The sequence below is a fragment of the Ictidomys tridecemlineatus genome, chromosome 1 (genome assembly GCF_052094955.1).
Source record: "Ictidomys tridecemlineatus isolate mIctTri1 chromosome 1, mIctTri1.hap1, whole genome shotgun sequence".
NCBI lineage: Eukaryota > Metazoa > Chordata > Mammalia > Rodentia > Sciuridae > Ictidomys > Ictidomys tridecemlineatus.
In genome coordinates this window covers 155272221-155287817 of record NC_135477.1, presented here as the reverse complement: position 1 = coordinate 155287817, position 15597 = coordinate 155272221, and the positions used below count along the sequence as shown (strand labels likewise).

The 15597-nt window shown below is 35.6% G+C and overlaps 2 protein-coding genes across 2 annotated transcripts in view; both read left to right on the top strand.

Moving 5' to 3' along the window:
* The first annotated feature begins 639 nt into the window (after window positions 1-639).
* LOC101959786 (olfactory receptor 2Y1B) lies at window positions 640-11854 on the top strand. The gene is made up of 2 exons (XM_005340891.3): window positions 640-762; window positions 8757-11854. The coding sequence occupies exon 2, from the start codon at window positions 8767-8769 to the stop codon at window positions 9703-9705; it is 939 nt and encodes a 312-aa protein (XP_005340948.2). The 5' UTR covers window positions 640-762; window positions 8757-8766; the 3' UTR covers window positions 9706-11854.
* The window catches only part of LOC144377873 (olfactory receptor 2Y1), an 82333-nt gene continuing 67389 nt past the window's right edge, over window positions 654-15597 (top strand). Inside the window, exon 1 of the mRNA XM_078050451.1 lies at window positions 654-762. The gene's annotated coding sequence lies outside the window, so the exon portion shown is untranslated. The remainder of the gene's footprint in view (window positions 763-15597) is intronic.

The window sequence follows — 15597 nt, the reverse complement described above, 5'->3', positions numbered from 1 at the left end:
AAATGAGAGATCTTTTTAACTCAATCCACTGACAAACAACAATCTACTCTGGAAATACCCTCACAGACACATCTGGATAATGCTTTACTATTCTTTTGGGATTTCTTAATGTAGTCAAGTTGACACCTAAAATTAATCATTAAGCCCATATACATAGCAGAATTAGTCACAATAGCCAAGAGGTGGAAGCAGCACTAGTGTTCACCTATGGATGAATGGATATGTGTGTGCATTGCTCACACACCTCCCCCACCACACACACAGTGGAATATAATTCAGCATTAAAAGATAATTCAGGTACATGCTATGAAATGGATAAATCTTGTGAAATATAAAGTGAAAGCATTATGGATGATTCTACTTATATGAGGTGGGAGCAGAATAGAGCAGTCAAAATCACTAGAAACAGAAAATAGAATTGTGGTTTTCAGGGGGAAAAGAGGAGGAAAACACGTAGTTGCTTAATGGGACAGAGTTTCAATTTCATAATATTAAAATGTACGGGAGGCTCTCTCTTTACATTATTGATTGTTTCCTAGGCTGAGAGGAAGCTTTTTAGTTTGAATCCATCCTATGTATTAATTCATGATTTTACTTCTTGTGCTTTAGGAGTCTTGTTAAGAAAGACGGTTCCTAAGCCAACATGGTGGAGATTTGGGCCTTCCAAGAAAAATTGGTGTTTCTTGTGTCAAAAATCCAAACAAGACCATTTGAAAATATGTCAGAAAGTAAAAGAGAAAACAAGTAATCAACAGAAGCCCGGTATGTACTCAATATAAAACATTTTTTTTTCCTAATTAGCTGATTCTTCTCCATGCCACGTCTATTCAACTGGAAGATCCATCATCAATGGATCAAAGGCTGGATCAATGATAATAATGAATTTGGAGGCTATCCTTGAGGTCTTGAAGGAAAAAATAAATAGTGAATTAATGATAATAAAGTATTTCACATGTAGCTTAATCAATATTTCAAAGCTTTTTATTGAATGACTGCACAGTAGAGGGCAAACAGCCTTAGTGTGCATATCCATTCACAGGCACAAGGTCTCTATTCTAGTGTCTAAGTGTTTGATCCATTTTGAATTGAATTTCATGCTGGGTGAGAGATAGGGGTTTAATTTAGTTTTGCTACATATGGATTTCCAGTTTTCCCAGCACTATTTGTTGAAGACAATATATTTTTGGAGCCTTTGACTAGTATGAAATAATTAAATGTGGGTTTTTATCGTGTCTTATATTCTGTATCATTGGTGTTGTGTCTGTTTTATTGCCAGTGCCATGCTGTTTTTGTTACTATTGCTTTGTAGTATAGTTAAAGTTCTGGTATTAAGATGCCTCCTGCTTCACTTTTCTTGCTAAGAATTGCTTTGGCTATTCTGGGTCTCCTATTTTTCCAAATGAATTTCATGATTGCTTTTCCTATTTCTGTGTGATTGGTAATGGCATACAATTAATTCAATTATCCTTCCTCCCCCCTCCTCCCTCCCCTCCCTTCACTCCCCTCCACCTAATTCAGAGTACCTTGATTAAGCCATGTAATTCAATGTAATCACTGATATGATTCTACATCATGTACAACTAAAATGGCATTGAGATTTTAATTGGAATTGCATTAAATCTGTATAAAACTTTTGGTAGTATGACCATTTTGACAATATTAATTCTGCCTATCCAAGAGCATAGGAGATCTTTCCATGTTTTACGGTCTTCTTCAATTTCTTTCTCAAGTTTTCATTGTATATGTCTTTCACCTCGTTTTTTATATTGATTCTCAAGTATTTTTTTAGGCTACTGTGAATCAATGATGCAAAGAGAAAGCCTGCATAATGGGAAAAATCTTTACTAGATGCACCTCAGATAGAGCATTAATCTTCAGGATATAAAAAGAACTCAAAAGACTCAACACCAAAAAAAAAAATCCAATCAACGAATAGGCTGAAGAACTGAACAGACATGTCAGAGAAGAAGAAATATAATTGACCAACAAATATATAAAAAACTGCTCAATATCTCTAGCAATTAGACAAAAGCAAATCAAAACTACTCCAAGATTTTCTCTCACTCCAGTCAGAATACAAGCAATAACAAATGTTGGCGAGGATATGGGGGAAAAGGTACACTCATACATTGCCAGTAGGATTGCAAATTGGTGCAACCACTATGGGAACCACTATTTGACCCGGCTATCCTACTCCTCAGTTTATAACCAAGGAACTTAAAATCAGCATACTACAGTGATGCAGCCACATCAATGTTTATAGCAGCTCAATTCACAAACTATGGAACCAACCTAAGTGCCCTTTGATAGATGAATGAATAAAGTAACTGTGGTATATATACACAATGGAATATTACTTAGCCTTAAAGAAGAGTGAAATTATGATGTTTGCAGGTAAATGGATGTAGCTGGAGAATATCATGCTAAGCAAAATAAGCCAATCCCCCAAAACCAAAGAGCAAATGTTTTCTCTGCTATCCGTATGCTAATTCACAATAATAGGGTTAGTTAGGGAAGACTAGAGGTACTTCAGATTAGGCAGAGGGGAGTGAAGTGGGGGGTGCTGGGGATAGGAAGGATAATAGAATGAATTGGACACTTTACCCTATGTGCATATTTGACTACATGACCGGTATGATTCTACATCATGTACAAATAAAAGAACGAGAAGTTACACTCCATTTATGTATGATGTGTCAAAATGCATTCTACTGTCATGTATAGCTAATTAGAACAAATTAAAAAATGTTCTGGCAATCTGTCATGTGATTATATTTCTCAATATTGAATGGTAGACTTAAAATGGTTAAGATGGTAAGATTGTACTATATGTATATGAATACAATTAGGAAAAAGCTTTAAAATAAGTTACATTCAGAATGCCAATAATAATCATGTAGAAAAAAATTAACCTCCATGGGGGACAATCAACAAAACATTCTGAAGAGCATGAGCGTGAAAAGATGATTATGAAGATCTGCATATTCACATTTGGAAGAATCTATGTTGTTCAAAATTCATATATTCCTTGCCACTAATTCTTTGCTATTAATATAATAATGCTTTAAAATATTATCGATATTACCTTTCTATCTTTATGTTCTCTGAATAAGAACAAGAGAATTTGAACTTACCACCCTGTTTGCAATTATTTCATGTGATATCTTTCTCTTGTTAGACTGGGGACATCCTTGTAGACAGAGATAACATTTTCTTCTTTTATTTCAGAAAAATAGACGGCACTGAATAAATGTTTGTATTCCTACAAGACTAACTACCACTGAATCAATGTCTACCACACACCAGGCAGGATAGGCCACATTAACATCATATTATAGATGGGGAAACTGGGACTGAGGCATGTTGAGAAACCTTTTCCAAGGTCACAAAGATTGTACTGGCAGAGCTACTTGCCCCATCTTACTGTGATATCTTAATTGATATACACAACCTTTAATGCTACTTTTCATTTCTTATGTCATTTAGAATGGTGTTCATTGCTCAATAAGTAATTGTGGTATAAACTGATAAATAAATGCATTATATTTTTAAATTTGTAGTGCATAATATCAAGTTATGAAGAAAGGCATTGAGTGTAGTATGTGAGAAAGAAATATAAAAATGCATCACTTTTTCATAAAGGAAATAAATAGTTGTTAGCAGAAATCAGAACATGAGCATTAGATAAAGATTCCAGAGAAGGAAGATATTTGAATTGTGATAAATATTTTAGCTTCAAGTGAGACATGAAATTTGGTTTAATTGAAGGGCTGGTAGGACTGGGGTCAAATTTGGGGAAAGGCTATACTGTCCATGAACAAGGGAGAAGGGGTGTTCTGAGCACACTGGATATAGCAGTTTGGTTTGGGCAGAGTGTGAGTCTAGGGAGAACTGAGGACTGCAAGGCAGATCTTGAGCCAGTCAGTTGGTTATAATTGCCACATTGGGACTCAGAGGACTCCAAGCTCTCTTAGTTATCAGTTCTGTCTCCACTGCTCTTAAAGAGATTGTGGAAGTATCCCCAGGGGAGAATTGGTGTGCTCAACCTTAGAGTCAGAAGGTGATCTGACAATACACCAGCTTCTTCCTGTTTTCATCTGGTTAGGGTGACTGAATCAGAGTACAGTGGGAAAATGCTTCAGCCTCCGGTTGAGGGTTAAGGGCAGGAACCATAGAGAAGCATGACTTCTACAGAACAAGACTTCAGTACAAGCCCTCCACCTGACAGATGAAGTCAGGATCAAAAAGGAAACTGTCTTTCCCAGACATCTCTGAGCGCTACCAGTGTTAAACAGGTACCACGTTATCTTGAAGGCAGTAGAATCAAGGAAGGTAAATGTAGCAATTTTTTTTTAAATAAAACTCTGAGTGAGAACTGACTGGGTGTGCCACGCTGGCTTCACAAAACTCAATTCCTATGATGCCATTATATGTAAAGTGACTTTTAGAACCAGGGGACCCAGAACAGAGTTATGATCAAACTTACTGCTGATAAATCAAAGGAGGTTTCTTGGAGGAGTGGACGCCTCCTGGAAGAACTTGAGAAAAATCCATCATATTTGGTGACAATGTTCTGTGTGGGGAGTTAGAATTACAAAGCAATTTGTTAGTTCATCCTTTGAATATCAATTAAGCTGTCTTTGACTCCAAAGGTAGTTTTCTGGTCCTACACTATAAGACATCAGTGCATTGTTATGAAAAACTTTAAAATAGAGTCTTGAAGATCACCCTTAATATTTGGGGGATGGGATGGAAATTGTGTGATTTCTAATGTGAGATGATGGGGTATTTTGAGGGATTGATTGAGTCTATACAAGTGCAGAGTGTGATGAACAATAGGGAGGATACTCTTGTGCTTCATTAGGTTTGGTAGTGAGTTCAATCCTCTATAAACTAACTAATAAGAGAGTTGTTTAAGATGAGAATAAGAAAAGGAAAAATTCAATTCAAATTTAAGGATAGATCTTCGGACAAGGAAGGATGTTAGTAAGGAGTTTGAGGAACATCTTCCTCTCAGATACATGGTTAAATTTTCTGATTTTACTGTGGTTCATTATTATCATCCAGACAGTGTCATTAAATTAAAGGAATGTTATGAACAATGTAGTGTATGATTTTTTTATCTCAAGAAGTTTATTTTTGGCTGCAGATGTAGCTCAGAGGTAAATTCTTGCTTAGCTTGTGGGAGGCCATGGGTTTGATTGCCAGGGCTGCTAAAAAGAAAAAAAAAGTTTATTATTTAAAGAGATATGTGTAGACACAGATCACTTTTAAACACTGAAGAGAGGGCTGCTCTAAAATCAGGAGTCCTTAGGGATCTTTATATCAGGTTGTCCTTTCCCTCTTTTACTGGAATAACAGATTTGGTAAGGAAATGCTCATTTTGCAATTATCACCTTCATTTCAGGAATATGGAATCCAGTAAAGTTTGCATAGCTTGGTTATTTCCTTCAGAATATAGAATACTGTCAATTGAAAGGAGAATTGGGTCTATTCTGTGGGCTCCCTTAATGAGACCTTTCCCACATTTTCCAACTATATGCACTGTGATAATTTGCCTGAGGCCTAATGGCACCCATTCCCTGAGCCATTTTGACCAACGGTGAAGTTGCCTTGTTAGGTCTCAAACCCTTGTGGGTTATGCGATAGAGGGCTAGGAATATTGTGTGGGATCTACAAGACTCCCAAATGTGAGGTCCATTTGAGACGTAATGCGTAACTTTTCTTGAAGATAAAAAGATTCCCAGGAAGTTCATGAGTAAGAAGAGCTTTTCTTTCCATGATTACCAGATGTGGGATTGAGGCAGAACCCAGCAGTGAGCCCAGAGAAGTGTGGGGAAAATCTCTACAAGGACTCGAAGACAGTCATCACTGTAGGATCTGGTTTCTTAGTGTCAGAGAAGTGCCTAAAGTAGGAGGGTAAGGTAGACTGTGCTAAACACAGGGAGTCACAGGGAGAAGGTTAGTGGGACACTTCATTTGGGAATTGTGTTTCTGGATATCAGACCATACTTTATCAGGCCCCTGGGATTTGAGAAAGAAGGGCACATCAACCAAGCAAGTTGATTGCAATCAAGCAGGCAGGTAGGTGCTGAGTTTTTGGTTCGAAAAATTCAATATGATGGAGCAGGGATAGAAAAAATTTAACTTAGAGTGTACATAATGTGGTGCCCCTGTTCTTGCACACTACTTTCTTGATTAAAAAGTACTAGATTCCAATGACAAAAAACTACCTCCATAGCTCACTTTCTAAATAAGAGTCAAACTATTGCAAGATGACATGCCTTTCATTATTTTTAAAATTTTTCTTTTTAGTTACAAACAACACCAGGATACAACCTGACATTATCACAAAAGCATGAAACACAATCTGCTCCAATTCAATCCCCAGCACTTTCCTCCCACCCCACTCTCCTCTGCCTCTCTCCACTCTATCAATCCCTCTTCAATCTCTTTACAGTTTACTTTAAAACAAATTAGTGTCCTATGGATATACTCAATGGATATATATGTATATATATATATATATATATATATATATATATATATATACACACACACACACACACACACACACACACACACACACATTTGAATGATTTGGTTAATTCACTTTGTCTTCTGTTTTTTATTTCTTACTTCATTTGCAAGAATAAATTTTATCATGTATATTTAAAGTATAAATCATGATTCTATGGGATACTATATATTGTATCACATAATTTCTCACATTTTTTCTTTGTTTTTGTGAGAAGAACAGCTAAAATTTGTTATTTTAGTACAAATCCCAAGTAATATACAAATATATTACACCTAGTTTTCACATTGTTATTAGATGTATAGACTTTTTCATCCCAAATATCTTCTATTTAGTATCCTTTGACTTGTATTCCTCATTTCCTGACCCACCTCATTATTAGCAACCTTGTTTTTTACTATCTCTATGTATCTGACTTATTTTTCTTTCACCTTGCCCACTTAATGAGACCTCACAGTTTTTGTTATTTCCCTTACATAATGTCACCCAGTTCCATCCATGTTATAGTAAATGGCAGGCTATTCTTGTCTTTTAAATTGTTCTTGTGCATGAAATGATATAAGACTAATTTCATTTCTTTGCCTGAAGAAATTTATTTAACCCAGGAGAATTTATGAAAGACACTATCCTTTCCTTATTGTGTTCTATTAGTACCCTGGTGAAAAGTTAAACAGATATGTTAGGATTTATATCTGGATCACATCTTCTGCTTCACTGGTTCACGTGTCGTGTGTGTGTGTATGTGTGTGTGTGTGTATGTGTGTGTGTGTGTGTGTGTGCGTGTGTGTACCATACTGTTTTGGTTACTTTTGTTTTGTAAAAAAATTAAATCAGGAAATGCAATACCACAACTTTAAAAAATTTTTCAGAATTACTTTGGCTATATGGGATTGTATTTAGCTATTAAGTTGGCAAGTTTTATGTTCTCCATTGTCCAACTGAGGTTTGGAAGCTAAGTTCAATTCTTTCAGTTCAAATATATTATTATTTTATTAACTAAAATGACCATTTATATTTTGATTGTTCAGGTATCATCATATCAAAGTTCTCTTTTGGATTATGGATTCTATTGCTGATCACTTTTTCCTCTTTTACTTTCTGACATATTTTCAAATGGTCTTGTTTGGATTTTTGCCACAAGACATGCTAGCCTTTCATGAAAGGCAAATTTTCATGTCTATTCCTCTTCCATAATCTATCAAAAAGTGTTATTTGTCATCCTGTGTATTTCTTAAAAGAAATAAATATTTTTATGAAATTTACAGGGAGAGTCAAATGCTATACATGACAAAATTTCTTTAATAGCTCTTATGTGTAATGAATTAATATAACATTAATTTATCATATCTTGAGTATCATAAATGAAGATGCTAATATTTATTTTATATTCAATTAGTTCTGTACCACTGAGGAGCTCTCAGCTGAGAAAGGAAAAGACATGTAAAAAAATTTCAGTGAGTGGACAAGTACTAGAGAGAAACTATGCAAAGAGGGCTGGGTGAGAAAAGAAAGAACAGCTCTTTCTGTACAGGTGAAGTATAGGATTAATCAGATGAAGATGTGGGCAACTGGCATTCTAGGCATGATGACTCACTATAAAGAACATATTTGTTGCTAATTTTTTTTCCCTAAAGAGATGGATCAACAGTCTACTGAGTCTTTTCTGATCAAAGGCAGCTGGTCATGAACAATTTTTTCAGGATTGGTGCACTGACTATATTTATTGAGTTGAAAAGCCTATTTACACCCAGAGGTCAAACTTCTGATGTCAGTGTGATAAGTCCTGGATTAAAATCTTAAAGAAGTTACCAATGGATCCAGGAGAGGAAAAAAAAGGAGAAAAACAATAATAATGTTGCATTTTTATACATTAGGTATTTAAAAGCTAATTTTAAATTTGTTCTAATCTCAGTGCAAGGTGGAAACAAAGTGTCACCTCTACTTTCAGACAAGGAAGCATAAGATCCACAGGATTGAGTGACCTGACCTGTCACAGAACACACAGGCAGCAGGGCTACGGTCAAAGAAAGATGACATCATTCCTAATGCAGTGATTTACAGTTTTAAAAGGAAAAAAAAATAAGAAGACTGCATAGAACTGAAATCAATAGAAAACAGGGAAACAAATCATTTTGGAGTATTTAGGGAATATTGTGAATAATTTTTTTATCCATATTCTTCATAGGGGGCATTGAATTGTCTTCCATTATTTATGCAGGCACACGGCTATGGAAAATTTCAACACCAGTTTTGGAGGGGGCTTCATTTTGGTGGGCTTCTCCGATTGGCCTCAACTGGAGCTCATCCTTTTTATTTATATTTCAATTTTCTACTCCTTAACCCTCTTTGGCAACACCACCGTCATCATTCTCTCACGACTGGACCCTCGACTGCACACGCCCATGTACTTCTTCCTCTGCCACCTCTCCTTCCTGGACCTCTGCTATACCACCAGCACTGTGCCCCAGCTGCTGATCAATCTTTCAGGACTTGACAGGACCATCAGCTATGGACGGTGTGTGGCCCAGCTCTTCATTGTCCTTGCCCTGGGTTCCATTGAGAGTATGCTTCTGGTGGTGATGGCCTTTGACCGCTATGCTGCTGTGTGTCGTCCACTCCACTACACAGCCATCATGAATCCCCTTCTCTGCCAGTCCCTGGCTATTGCTGCCTGGGTGGGGGGCCTCACGAACTCTCTGATTCAGACAAGCCTCATGATGGCCATGCCTCTCTGTGGCCTCCATTACCTGAATCACTTCTTCTGTGAGATGCCTGTATTCCTGAAGTTGGCTTGTGAGGACACAGAAGGCACAGAGGCCAAGATGTTTGTGGCCCGAGTCATAGTTGTGGCTGTTCCTGCAGCACTGATTGTTGGCTCCTATGCACACATTGCTCAGGCAGTGCTGAGGATCAAGTCAATGGCAGGGCAAAGAAAGGCTTTTGGGACTTGTGGGTCCCACCTCCTTGTGGTTTGTCTGTTTTATGGCTCAGCCATGTACACATACCTTCAACCCACTGGCAGTTACTCTGAGAGTGATGGAAAGTTTATTGCCCTTTTTTATACTATAATCATCCCCATGCTCAATTCTCTGATCTATACCCTAAGAAACAAGGACATGAAAGGGGCTCTCTGGAAAGTACTAGAAAGAGGCAGAGACAGAGAGTAACAGATTAATGAAATTTGAATAATTTTTTGTTAGAGCCCTCTGATGATGGAGCCCATCCTGTTCGTTTTAGAGTAGTTAGTGTGTGGAAAACAGTTCTCAACAGGTCTCAGGGTTTTGGTTATCTTGTTTAGAAGTTTGGATTGGATTTTTATTGGGATGTTCTGTTTTTGTGATCAGTATAGCAGGGAGGAAGTATTGGTTCATATCACTACTTTCTAAAGGAATGAGTCTGCATCATGACCAGTTGGGAAGGATGAACCTTGGATTCTTGATGTTTCAAAGTAAGAGAAGTATTAATTAAAAATAACCACCATTTTTTCCAAGTCAGATACCAATGTGATTCCACATAGATGGCACTGTTACAAAGGCAGAGCACTTGAGTTAACACTGATTTTCTAATTTTCTATGACCCTGGCCCCACTTCTTCATGTCTCAGGGTCTGTTTCAAAGGTCTCTTACAGAGTTCACTCTTCTAGGATACTTGGAGCAAATAATTCATCAATAACAGGGCTATTTCATGGAGCATGTTAGTTTCAGACATGGGAATCATTTACCCATTGAAGAAAAAGCCAAAATCATTTGGTTAGCACTGAATAAAGGAAGAGAGTAATATCTTGTCAGTCTCACCAAGAATCTTAGTAATGCTATGTGGTGTCATTGAGAAGAAATTTCCCATGTAAGCCAGAAGATAATAGAGAAGAAATCAGTATACAATAATGAATGAATGGAAAATTTTTAAATAAAAATAATCCTATGCTGTACATCGGCAGGTAAAAGAAAATTATACAGGAAAATGTTTATCTCAACGTTAACTAAGGAAATAAAAAGAAACAAAGCAAAAGGCTAATAAATGATTATCATTTGACCACATGTGAAGTTTTATGTCTGGCTATACTCTATTACATTTGTGTATGTCCATCTTTACAGCAATACCATAGTTCCACCACTTTCATTGCATTACAAATATTTAGAGGATGGATTCATGAAGAAAATTACAGGTACCTTTGTTAATAACCCTTTGCTGTGTTTGAAAATTTCAATTTGACTGAATCATCTTTTATTTGAATAGCTATCACTAGTATTTGATTAATATGTGAAAATTTGTTTTGCATAAATATTCATTAATCCCATAAGAGCATTGTGAGAGATAGTTCTATTTATATTCCCTGCTTATTAATGACAACGCTGTTTCAGAGTTTTTAAGGAATTTATTCAAGTTCACATAGCAAATAAGAGATGAAGCTGAGACAAGCTTTCTGTGATCCTAAAGAGAACCCTTATTATAACACATTTCCAGTTCTATTTTCTGAGAGAAAACTTGTAATAGAGAAATATTGAGGTTAGAAAGAAAAGTTGTAGGTGATGTGAAAGGGCTCTAGGGTGATACAAAAGGAAAAGGACAGTCTCTTCAACAATTGGTTCTGGAAAAACTGGCTAACCACATGCAAAGGATGAATGTGGCTCACCTTTGCATGAGTGTGTGTATGTGTGTGTGTGACGTGCACACACACACACACACATACACACACTCTTACCTTTCACATAAAATGGAAAACTATAAAGCTTTTCTAAGAAAATATGAGAAAAATTTTATGACATTAGAAATTGGCAATGAATTCTTATATATAACACCCAAAGCATAGACAACAGAAGTAAAATTATATAAATAGGCCCACATCAAAATTAAAATCTTTGTGCATCAGAAGACACAATCAACAGAGTGAAAGAACAAAGTATCCAATGGAAGATAATTTTTCCAAATCACATATCTGGTAATGGATTAATATCCATAATATATAAAGACCACCTACAATTCAACAACAAAAATGAATAACCTGATTTAAAGACGGGCAAAGGAATTGAATAGGCATTTCACTAAAGAAGGTATACAAATGGCTAGCAAGCACAATAAAAAATGCTCAAATAACTGATCATTAGTTAATGCAAATCAAAACCTCACACATATGCTACTTGTATCTATTAGGATGAATAGTATTTTTAAAACCCAAAGATAACATGTGATGGTGAGAATAAAGTGAAATTAATGTCTTATGTCTATGTCTTGGTACTAATATAAATTTTTGTTATCTGAATGGAAATAAGGTATGGTGTTTCACATTATAAAATAAATAAAAATAGGATTACCATAGTGACTAGTCATTTTATTTCTGGGTACATATTCAAAAGAACTGAACACAGGGTTTTGAAGAGATATTTGCATGCCCATTGTCCTAGGGTTGTCCAGAAAGACAGGACCATGTGGGAAGAAATATGAAGGCATTTATTAGGGGAATTTGCTCATGTAGTTAAAGAGGTTGAGAAGCCCCTCAGCAGGCCACCTGCAAGCTGGAGACTGAAATGCCAGGAATATGGCTCAGTCTGAAAGCTTCAGAACAAGGAAAGCCAATATTGTAACTTTCACTGAGAGTGAGCCCTGAGAACAGGGGCCCCTGGCTTAAGTCCTGGAATCCAAAGGCTAGGAAGCCTGGAGTCCTGATGTCCAACCAGGGAGAATAGTGTACCAGGACAGAGAGAGGGGGGTGGGAGAGAAAGACAGAGAAAGAGAGAGAGAATTCTGTTTATTTTATTTTAATTTTTTGGTATTCTATCCTGGTTCCCAGCTAATTAGAGAGTGCCCACTTTCTTTCTTTTCTACTTTTTTTTATTTTGTAGTTGTAAATGGACAGAATGTCTTTATTTGATTTGTTTATTTTTATGTAATGCCAAATATCTAACCCAGTGCCTCATACATGCTAGACAAGTGCTCTGCCACTGAGCTATAGCCCCAGCCCGAGAGTGCCCACTTGCCCACTTTCTACCTTTAACAGATCTTCCCAACTACACTAACATCACTAACAAGTCAATCTACTCTGGAAATATCCTCACAAACACATTCAGAAATAATACTTTACCAGTTCTTTTGGTATTTATTAATCCAGTTAAATTGACAATAGAAATTAATTAGTTAACCATCAAACCTGCATCCATAGCAGCATCATTCACATTAGCCAAGAAGTACAAGCAATACCAGTGTTCACATACAGGTGAATGGATGTGTAAAATGTGGCCCACCTGTGCATGAGCACGCGCGCGTGCGCGCGCGCGCGCGCGCACACACACACACACACACACACACACACACACACACACACTCAATGGAACTCTATCCAGCATTTTAAAAAGTCAATTCAAACATATGCTAAAGCATGGTAGAACTTTGTGAACTATGAAGTATAATTTAAGTTAAATAACCAGTCACAAAAAGACAAATACTGTATAATCTAGAGAATTCATAGAAAGAAAAATTAGAATTGTTGTTTCTAGGGATTAGAGAAGAGAAAAATGGGGAGTTGTTATCTAATGGATATAGAGTTTCAGTTTTGTAAGAATAAATAGTTCTGGAGACCTGTCACACAACAATACGAATATCTATAATGCCATTGACCTGTATACTTAAAATGGTTAAAATGGTAAAATTTATGTTATGTTTATTTGATAACAATCACATAAAGCACTTAAAATTAGTAGTATTCTAAACATCAGTAATTATTATGTAGAAAATATCATAGGAAAATTTATAATGACCTTAATAGAGAAAATTACAAAATATATCTGAGGAACATGTAAAAACACTTAAATCATTATAAAGACTGACATATTCATGTTTGCAAGAATCTAAGAATTTTCTACTTTTCTCAAACAAATTCTAATTATTCTCCAATGTAATTCTAAAAATATCCAGAGAGGCCTTTGATAGAACTTTAATAGACTTGATCATTCTCATGAAAAAACAAAAAGCCAAAAAGAGTAAAGAGACTTCTTCTAAAAAGTAAAAAAATCTTTGGAGACATGGGCTATAAATTATCAAGTTGTAAATCTAATAATAAAGACAACAGATATTAACATAAGGACAGAATATGGAACCATTGAAAAAAAGAAGCACCAGAAAGAGATCCATGCATATACTGAAATTTGATACATGCCAAAGGAAAAATCACCAGGGAAACTGGGGTGGTCCATTAAGTGTTACTCAGACAATAGATTATCTGAAACAAAAAAAATGTAAATCTCTATATTAAACTGTACACCAAGTTGATTTGAGGCCTCAATGTTAAAAAGCAAGATACCAAATTTTTCAGGAGACCATAGGTAAGAATATACCTAGGTGCTTAGATTTTTTCGTAGTTTTTTTCCTCATTTTTCTTAGTTTTTAGGGAAAATATTAACATATATTAATTGTACATACTAATGGGGTTTAGCATGATATTTCCATACTTGCATACAGCATGCATTGATCAAATTCAACAACCTCCCTCCTACTTCAACTCCACACCTTTTCCAATATCCAGTAATCACTATTCTACTTTAAGGTTGACTCTTTTAGCTTCCATAATGAGAGAGAACATGCAGTATTTATTTGCTTTCCATTTGGCTTACTTCACTTAAGTATAATGCCTCCTGCTTCACTTTTCTTGCTCAGGATTGCTTTGGCTTTTCTGGGTCTCTTACTTTTCCAAACGAATTTTATGATTGCTTTTTCTAATTCTATGAAGAATATAATGGGGTCTGTAATAGCAATTGCATTGAATCTGTATAATAGTTTTGGTAGTATGGCCATTTTGATGATATTAATTTTGCCTATCCAAGATTATTGGAAATCTTTCCATCTTCTGAGGTCTTCTTCAGTTTATTTCTGGTGGCTCTGGCTATAGTTTCAATTTCTCTCTGATTGCTCTGGCTAGAGATTTAAGGACTATGCTAAATAGAAGTGGAGACTGGGGACATCCCTATCTTGTTCCAGTTTTTAGAGGTAATGCTTCCAATTTTTCTCCATTTAGAATTCTGTTGACTTTGGGCTTAACATAGATACCTTTTATAATGTTGGGTTATGTTTTTACTATCCCTAGTTTTTCTAATGTTTTAAACACGAGGAGGCATTTTATTTTGTCAAATGCTTTTTCTGCATCTATTGAGATGGTCATATGATTCTTATCTTTAAGTTGATTTATGTGATGTATTATGTTTATTAATATCCATATGTTGAACCAACCTTGCATCCCTGGGATGAACCCCACTGAATAATGCTATACTCTTTTAAATATGTTTTTGTATGTAATTTGTCAGAATTTTGGGGGGAATTTTTGCATCTATGTTCATCAGGGATATTGGTCTGAGGTTTTCTTCCCTTGATGTGTCTTTGTCTGGTTTTTGTATCAGGGTGATATTAGCCTCATAGAATGAGTTTGGAAGTGTTCAATTCTTTTCTATTTCATGGAATAATTTGAGGAGTATTGATGTTAATTCTTCTTTGATGGTCTTGTAGAATTTGGCTGAGAATCCATCTTGTCCTGGGCTTTTCTTGATTAATAGGTTTTTGGTAGTGTCTGCTATTTCATTACTTGAAATTGATCTGTTTAAATTTAGTAAGTCCTCTTGGTTCAGTTTGGATAGATCATGTGTCTCTAGAGATTTGTCAGTGTCTTCAAGATTTTCTATTTTATTTGAGTATAAATTTTCAAAATACTTTCTAATTATCTTCTGTATTTCAGTAGTGTCTGTCATGATATTTCCTTTTCCATCACAAATGTTAGTAATTTGAGTTTTCTTTTTCTCTTTATTAGTATAGCTAAGAGTTTATCCATTTTATTTTTCAAAGAACCAACTTTTTGTTTTGTCAATTTTTTGAATTGTTTCTTTTGTTTCAATGTCATTGATTTCAGCTCTGAATTTAATTATTTCCTGTCTTCTCTTGCTTTTGGTGTTGATTTGTTCTTCTTTTTCTATGGCTTTGAGATGTAATATTAGGTCATTTATTTATTGACTTTTTATTATTTTAATGAATGAGCTCAATGCAATGAACTTTCCTCTTAGCACTGGCTTTCATAGTGTCCC

Bases quoted from the DNA above. Each gene is read 5' to 3' on its own strand.
- LOC101959786 (XM_005340891.3), top strand. From the start codon at position 8,767: ATGGAAAATTTCAACACCAGTTTTGGAGGGGGCTTCATTTTGGTGGGC.